The 9,056-nt window shown below is 44.3% G+C and overlaps 1 protein-coding gene across 1 annotated transcript in view; it reads right to left on the bottom strand.

Annotated features, from left to right (window-relative positions):
- The window catches only part of LOC109292380 (transmembrane protein 189-like), a gene marked incomplete at its 5' end in the record, with an annotated part of 23,573 nt that overhangs the window by 7,481 nt on the left and 7,036 nt on the right, over positions 1 to 9,056 (bottom strand). The window contains 2 exons of the mRNA XM_019509772.1: positions 554 to 698; positions 1,948 to 2,039. Coding sequence (XP_019365317.1) covers positions 554 to 698; positions 1,948 to 2,039 — 237 coding nt within the window. The remainder of the gene's footprint in view (positions 1 to 553; positions 699 to 1,947; positions 2,040 to 9,056) is intronic.

The raw sequence follows: 9,056 nt of genomic DNA, 5'->3' as shown, positions 1-9,056 counted from the left end.
TTTTTTTTTTTTTGGGACTGGTCACAGATTATAGCAATTTTACGAAAAAAATGACACCCTACTTTTTCTGTAGTTTTCTTGGCAGAAATATTATTTTTACACATTTCTTAATGGAAAAAGTTGCGCCTTCTGTGCATTATTTGGATCTGTTGACAATTCTTTCTACAATTTTTGACTGATGTGCGACTAGTCAATTAACCGTATTTTGACAGGTCAAATACCCAACTCTATTCTTTTGGTAAAGCGTGAGATGCAGGCAACTTACTTACGCAAATTTTACAGCAAAGCTAGCATTCTTACTGAGTTTCTTTACTAAGCTTTAGTGGAGTGATCCAACAGAGTCCTCTGGGCAAGGGGAAAAAATGGTATTTGCCCACTTCAGACCATGAAGACTTCCCCTTTCTCTCTCAAAAGTTGTTGTTGTTTTTTGTTTGTTTTTTGTTTTTTTTTTTAGTTTTTACTTTTTATCAGCTTTATTGCATGTTAAATGCTTCCATCTCTCAAGGACAAACTTTATCTGCCAGTAAAAAGTCTAAGCCAGTTAGAGACTTACCTGGGGAAAGAGAAACAAATTTGTAGGCCATGTTCGTCAACGGGACTAGTGTCATCATACAGTTGTCTCCATTAGTCTCTATGAAGTCATGCCTCGTAATTGCTGTGGGGTCAATGTGATGTTCTCTAAAGGGTCTGATGAAAGCCTGAAAGAACAGAGCAAATGTCACCACCCACAAAAAAGCATGAAGCAAAATAATATCTATAATTACAGGACCTTACATACTACCTAACTTACATACAGAAAGCAATAGGATACACTGGAAGATAGGGCTAGGATTCAAAGTGACTTAGACAAATTGGAGGACTGGGCCAAAAGATCTCTCATGAGGTTCAACAAGGACATGTGCAAAGTTCTGCACTTAGGATGAAAGCATCCCATGCACCACTACAAGCAGGGGACCAACTGGCTAAGCAGCAGCTCTGTAGAAAGGGCATGGGGGTTACAATGGACAAGCTGAATAAGTCAACAGTGTGCCCTTGTTGCCAAGAAGGCTAACAGCATACTAGGCTGCACTGGTAGGGACGATGCTAGCAGATCAAGGGAAAGTGATCATTCCCCTCTATTCAGCACTGGTGAAGCCACATCTGGAGTACTGCATCTAGTTTTGGGCCCCCCACTATAGAAAGGATGTGGACAAATTGGAGAGAGTCCACTAGAGGACAATGAAAATGGTTCAGGGGTTGGGACACATGACTAATGAGGCAAGGCTGAGGGAACTGGGTTTATTTAGTGTGCAGAAGAAAAGACTGAGGGGGGATTTGATAGCAGCCTTTAAAACTACCTGAAGGGGAGTTTCAAAGAAGATGGAACTGGACTGTTTTCAGTGGTGGCAAGTGACATAAGGAGCAATGGTCTCCAGTTGCAGCAAGGGAAACTTAGGTTGGATATTAGGAAAACCTCACTAGTAGGGTGATGAAGTACTAGAACAGGCTACCTAGAGAGGTGGTGAAATCCCCAACCCTTGGGGGGGGGGGGGGGGCGCTTTTTTTTTTTTAAAAAACAGCCTGGCCCAAAGCCCTGGCTAGAATGATCTAGTTGGGGCTGGCCCTGCTTTGAGCAGGGGGGTTGGACTAGATGACTGTCCCTTCCAACCCTAATTTTCTATGATACTGCCTACCTAAGAATTAAGGGAATGCTGCTATTGACAGCTTGCCAAGTGTTTTGTCCACTTATCCCTTTACCTTTGCCAAACTTTAGTGTTATGACAAATCAACAGATTGCCATTATAAAACACCTATTTTGCATCTGTCCTCCCTAGAACTCCAAGTGTTTTACAAAAGATGGGCATTTGGGGTGCTAGCCTGATCTAAACATTAAACAGATCAAAACATGGAAGTTTTCTTAAATGAATTTTAAAAGTTTCTAATTTAAGGAAAAATATAGCCTCAAACCTTTCCAACTATAGGAAGCTCCACAGATCCCCAGGTATCTGCTCCCCAGTGCACCAAGCCTGATAGAAAGTCAGCAGTAATAACACCAGCAACTTGAAGGAAAAACAAAATACATACAATGTTAGGCATGCCCCCCCTTGAGAGCCACCTTAATTATTTCTCCAGGGAGACATGGCAGGCCCCCGATATTCCAAATTTACAAAAGCCTTGTATGAAAATGACTAAGACAAGCTGTTAAAATTTTCCATCACCTGATACCACCATCTTGCATCAGGACATGGAATAATTTCTGTACCAACAGGTTATTAATTCCCCAAAATTAAAGTTATTGAAGCTATTCAATGTTTTCTGCCCCTTCTCTCCTCCCACTCTTTCAAAGCCATGTGTAACAGACTTACATACTACCTGTAGTTACTATGCTTTATTTTTGGCCAAGTACAAAAAATAATAATAAAAAACCCAACCCCCCCCCCCCCCCCCCCCCGCCAAAATCAGGTCCTTTTATCACCCTCCCACACCAGTTCCACAAGCATGTAAATTTAGAGAGTTTACTGATTCAATTAAGTACTATGAACTACAGGTACACACTAATACCTGGGGGAGGCTGGGGGCAGGGGAGAAGAGAAGAGCACTTCCAGAAAGCAAGGCTAAGAAACCCCAGAACACATAATGAGATTTCTCTGCAGACTGTGTTCCTCACTGGTATGCAGTTTTGAGGCATATGCATGTCTAACTTTCTGGAAAACTGTATACAAAGATTTTTACTTATTTAACTGTTGGCCATGCAAACTTTACCAGGAATCTGCAGTTAAGCAGAGCTCATCCCTTCTTCCACACAGATTCATATTTTGGTCTACAAGCTATGCACCAAAACCAGCTATCCAAGCTCTGGGCAATAATACATGAGCTACAGCAAGGCATGCTGCTGCTGACCCCCTCCCCTTTTAAATACAGTATAAGCTTTTATTTATTTTAAAGTTTTCTGTATTCCAAGCCCAATTAGCTAGAACAAATTTCAAATCTGAGAGTCAGTTCAGAACCACAAGAGCCCTACTACCGGCAAACATCCTCCATCCCCATCTGGGGCTTCAACTGTTTCCAAAGCCTTTGGTGGACATCCTACTTGCAGGCCCAAGCCCAGAGGCTTGGGGTTCAGATGCCCCCAAGTTTCACTTGCCCTCAGCTGTAAGGCTGCAGGAGTGAGTAAGACTTAAGTTGTGTTAGTGACACCTAATTTTGTCACTTGGAAGCAATCCTATCCCCAGCTGCTTGCAAGATTAGTTACTTTGTGATGTGGGTTGACACTCCCTTAGGCAGACTCAGGAGCCAGTTTCTTTATAAAAGCCACTCCCTTGATTATACATCCAGATTACCAGAGAAACACCACAAGTTTTCCCATTCCAGCAAGCAAAACAGGTCTCCTCCCCACAGCAGCCAGACAAGCACAGGCACAACACACAACCCCCCCCCCCAAAAAAAAACAACACAAACACACAACAAACTTCCTTCAGATCTGGAGGAGCGATGCAGTCCCCCTTTTAAGCTTCCTCTGATCCAAACCTCTTGTCAGCTAAACCAATTCTTAAATCAGGGAGGCTATTATCCCCTTAACCCTCTGCAGCTGGGTTCCAGCCATGGAGCCCTGCACCTCATTACAGTTCTAAAGGGCTGCGCAAGTGTCCAGAAGTTCAGCCCAGCTAAGACCTTTTACCTTTTGACTGCTCTGCCAGGAATCACCTCTCCCTATAATGAAGGGGATCAAGTTTAAGGGCTTCTGCTAATCCCAGCAGTGGCAGTACAACAGAAGACAGAACATCTTAAATAGATATGTCTAAAGGCAATTAGAGCTTTAAAAAAAGGTTAAACCACACTTTAAATGCCAGCTCCTTCCCACAGAGGTACAGTAATCATTAGCTATGCATTCTGCAGATCAACTTTTGCCCATATTGCTCTGAGCAAGCTCTCATTAGGTGTTAGCCACAGCAGGATTAGGTTACAATTTTGCTGATAAATGAACAAATGAACGGAATACAACTGCAGGAGAGGGTGTTATGTCAGCCCTGCAAGTAGAATAGAGAATTATGTTGCCAAATTCAGCAAGTAAGTTTAAATACAGAGGAAAGAGCAGTATTGGATAAAGAAGTGCATGTGTTTCTCAAGGCAGAGCTGAACTTAAACTGTCAAGCAATACACACCCCAACTCCTTCTGCAGCTCTACTTAAAACCATTCAGCGTGATCTGAGTTCCATGCTGCCTGTAGTGTAACATGCAAATAAGATACAACTCAAAGCTGCTAAAAAGTTTTATCCTGGGGAGTCACGTGACATCCTGTCAGACTAAGTCCTGTGACTAATCTTGCAATCTACTGTCAAAAGGACATCTGTAGATTGGAGCAAAGGAAGTAAGCCAGGTGTGGGCATACCACATGCTTCTGAACAGAGTTAGTGTTAGCATGTTCCTCAGGCCTGACCCTTGGCATAAGCACTTCACATAGAGTTGTGTACTGAAGGTGTGTGGGGCACATGACATGGCTTCTAATAGACAATTAAACACAAAGTCACATAGCCAAGGTCAGAGTTGCTGCAATTTTAAGCTAGGCAAGAGTTTCTTCATTTTTTGGGCACTATCTTATTAGGAGAAAAGAGTGACAGGCAGACAGCTTGAGCTCAGATGTAGCTGTGATGGTCCAGTTCTAGCTGTATGTTTTTAGATTCACAGTTGGCACTTTGTATACAACACCTGCTTACAAGAGACAACTCTGCCCTTCTACAAAACAGGCTTGCTGGACAGATTCCCTCTCTCCCAATTTCCAACTGCCCCACCGACTCCAAGACCCAGGTCACCCACTTTGAAGCAAAGCAAAGGTTTCCGACTTCCTACTTAGCAGGGAGTAGCAAGCATCTGCCCTATCAAACGTCTGAAGACTTCCTTCAACCACAACATCCCACTGCTGACCAAGAGGTAGCTCTTTTCTGCTGCCTACCACCTCTACCTTCAAGAGGTTGAGGCAGAGACAAACCGACTCTCTCACCAGTGATCCAAGGCAAGATATCAAGGGACACAGGGGAGCAAGTGAGGTGCTCAAGTGCCATGAGCAAATCGGAATCCAGATGTGGCCCCCTCTGGGATGCATCCATTTGATCAGTAACACAGCAATTGTGCCTTCTAGCCCAGAAATCAGAGGTCGAGTTTGGCATGTCAGTGTCAGTTTGTGACCAAGGCAATCTCATGACTCTAGGGTTTAAGCAGCTAGCTCCCTGCTCCAATCACAATGCTTACATCGACCCTCTTGGCAGTCTGGTTAATAGGATTGTGTTCAGCACCAGTAGGATTTCCTTAAGAGCAGATACTTTAAGACATCAAAAAATCTATTCTTTTCCAAATACCACATGAACTCTCCAGCCCATTTGTGCAGCTGTAATTACTTTAAATGAATACAGTACAGCCAGGCTCTTATGCACAGTATATATTTCAGGGAACTTTTCCCCGTTTCATCCCCCATGCTTTCTTGCCATTTTGAGCAGCAGTTCCTGCCCACTTCCCCAGGTGTCATGGCACCCTGAGATCTTTTCAAGGGTGCTGCACAAAGTTAGCACTTTTTAGGTTTATAAGCATGATTCACAAGCTAAGCCTGGAGACTTTTAATAGAAACCTATAGGTGTAATCTTTGAGTTCTAGCCAACAAACTTCTTTATTATTTTTCTGTAGGCAAAAGATAAAAGGAGTGAAAACTAAGGTCTGGCATTTTCCAAAAGGTGCTTCAAGTCTCAAGAGGCTGAGAGAACCACCGATTTAGAAAATCCGCCAGCTCCCCCTTTCCCCAAGAGCTCAGAACAAGCATGGATTTTACTGCCATACAGTCACTTTGCTTTTACTGTGATCTCTCCCCACCCCCCAGCATGTCTTATCTATTTAGACTGAAAGCTCTTTAAGGAAAGAGCACCAAGCACAGCAGCAAGGTTCTGATGTTGGTCAGCTCCCTTGGCAACACAAGTCATGTTTACTGCAGTATTTTAAAATCAAGGTGGTTCTATACTTGCCTTATTCTAAAAAGATGTGCACTACAGGTTGTCCCATCTAGGGCCTGCTTTGTACATTAGAAGTCCTTGGAATTTATGCCAAGGACACAGCTTTCACTTGGAGAGAATCATATAAGGAGTTGTTGGGGTTTTTTTGTTTGTTTGTTTTTAAGAAAACAAGGTCTGTAACCCCAGATTGAAGCTGTAACTGTCAGGTGACTAATGCTCACCAGATCTTGCTGGTGAACTTGATAGAGAGTTTGTTATTCTAGTTAGCTTAAAAACAACAGTAAGTCTTTCTAGGGTGGTGCAAAATGTACAGAAATATTTCAGAAATCAGGTGAGGGCTAGTACAGTCAGAGATAAGCCTGTAGCTGACGATTCAAACGCATACTCTACTGACTCACTTGTCGAGGAAGGGCAAGGCCACTGAAGAACTACAGCAAAAGGAACCATGTTTGCTGAACCTATTTAGTCAAAACAGGCTGCCTCCAAGCCTGTATGACTGCAGGGCAGGAAGTCTTGCTGGTGTTCAGATCTGGCGAGTCAGCGAGCATGTGGGAAAGGGGCAAGAAGTATAGCAGTTTCAGGTGGAAAAAGGAAGCATCAGTAGGAGGTGTGGAACCCACTAGCTGAAGTTCTTACATAGGGCCTGTAGCCTGCCAGCCATGAACAGGCATAAAACACACACCACACCCAATAACTCCAACAGAAAGTGAAACAGTTTACTGGCAAAATTTAGTCAATTAATCAGTAGGGCTGTGCACAGCTTTGGCCCCAGATTCAGTTTGAGTGGCAGAGACTTGGCCCAATTTGGTGGCTCTCGGAATCTCCGATTTGAATCAGGAGACACTTTAAAAATCGGCAATTTGGTTATATAGACACAGCTTTAAGTGTTTTTTTCTACATGCCTCAAGGTACCAGGTGGCTTGTGAATACTGTGATGTTGGGGTGGATGGAGCGTCCCATAGGAGCACGGGGGGCTCCCCAGCACCCTCAGCAGCAGGCCCAGAAGTGGACCAGAAGCACTTCTGGGTCTGCCAGGGAGCATGCAGGAGGCCCCTCCCTCCCAGCTCGGCAACTGGTGCCTCGTATCGGGGGGCACACCCCCCCCACACTGTGGGATGCTCTATCTGCCCCAACATTGCAGCATTCATGAACCGCACCTGGTACCTCAAGGTATGTAGAAAAACATTTAAAGCTGTGTCTATGGCTGAACTGCTGATACTGAGTCAGCATCAAGTCTGCAGATTTGGCCGAATTAAAAGATTGGGGACAGTGATCTGAATTGAATCACTGTCCCCAATTCAGGCTGAATCTGAATAGATTATAGCCCCTTTCTTACACCCCTATTAAAATCAGGCAGTTTAGGTTGAAGCCTCCTACAGCTCACTCAACAGCTGAAGCATAAACAGGAGAAGAATCCTGTCACTAGCATGTAGGAAAGATTTACTGAACTAAAAGCTACTTTCAAATGGCTTTGGATGCCATGGGACTGCTTTCTGCCAGGACATCGGCTAGACCTAGCTAGCTGATGCATACAGGTCCTTTTCTCAGGCACAGGAGGCCAGCAGATAGGAGAAAGATTTATGGCTAGGAGAGCAAAATTTTGAACTGGTGGTCAGTCCCAATAAGAGTATCACTGCAGATGGATGCCAGTGTACCCCCTAGCAGCAAGACCCTAGGTGCCTAAGTGAGATCTAGCCACGAATGTGACCAACCAAGGTTCACAACAAGTATAAAAGCTCCCAGTGCTTTAATAATCCATCCATACAAGCTAGGTTGTTGCTAGAAAGCAGGAGCCCAGGAAAAGGCACCTCCCAATGTCTGCGGGTAGCGTCATTAAGATGTCAAGCAACAGATTGCACACAAACCTGTGATACCATCACAGGAACCTGTCCCAGAGCCTGATTATACAAGCTTCCAAACCCATGGGGGGGAGCCTAAGTGACAGCTGGCCACCTCAAACAAGTAAGAGAAAAGCCACAATTTGCAGCAAACCAGGCTGCTCTTGACTCGTGCAATGCACAAGCCTCTTTTTAGGTGGTTACAATCTGCACATGAATGCCACTGATACAGTAGTAGTCTAATGCTGTGATGTTTCAATCCAGTTTACAGACCTCTTGTACAAGAGACAGCAGAGTTAAGGGAGATTGATTAGTTAAGAGCACTTTATTTGTCACTAAAGTTTTGGGGAAGGGTGGAGAGATGAGGAAGATTCCTCCCCCTTTCCAAGGAAGCTTAACAGTCATCCTTGCTGGCCATGTCAGGGCATGCAGTGTAAGCATCTCAAGCTCAGTTGTGACTGGAGCAGGAGGCACCCCTCAGGCCAGGAGCCAGATGGATCAAAACAATACCAGGCTAGCGATGTGCTGTGCTTACCCTACTTGTGCCCCAGGGTTGGGACTTGCAGACTGAGAAACACTGAACTAAGCCACAGGCAAGTTCACAAAAAAAGTTTAAAAATCTTAAGCAAGTTTGACAGGTCCTGGGGCAGGACAGCCTGTTTCCACATCAAGTAAATATAAAGCTATAACCTGCTGAATAGAAGCAATAGCTGCACTACCTCATCATAACTGCATACAAAAGTTTATTCAGCAGATCATCATCATCATATCTATCCACATCCAGTCCCACTTGAAAACTTAAACAGGTGTTTGCCACAGCCTTTGAATAAAGGCACTGAATGAATAAACTGTCAACAGTACTTCCAATTCCTAAGATTGCCTTCTCCATTCTATAGCACCTTCCATCCAAGGATCTCAACACTCTTTAAAGATAAGAGTTACATAGAGGGAAGCAAGTAGTTAGCTCTCACCCAAGGACATGCAACAAGTCAGTCCACCAGAGTTAGAACTTGGATCTCCTCATTTCCCAGAAGGAAATGCACTACCTAGTTGACACTCCTTCCCAGACATGTTTGGCTAAGACCTAGCCCCCCTCCCCACACTTCCCTATTCTATAGGAGCAATCATTGTTCCACTTGGCCCAACACAAAGCCTACAGAGAAAACCACAGGGCCTACTAGAAAAAAAGCCAGAGAATACACCTTCTCTCAAATATCTCCTGGGGGGGGGGGGGGGGGGGGGG

The sequence above is a fragment of the Gavialis gangeticus genome, unplaced genomic scaffold (genome assembly GCF_001723915.1).
Source record: "Gavialis gangeticus isolate Ggan-Ray unplaced genomic scaffold, GavGan_comp1, whole genome shotgun sequence".
Taxonomy (NCBI): domain Eukaryota; kingdom Metazoa; phylum Chordata; order Crocodylia; family Gavialidae; genus Gavialis; species Gavialis gangeticus.
Note: the sequence above shows the minus strand (reverse complement) of the source record. Positions and strands in the feature narration are given on the sequence as shown.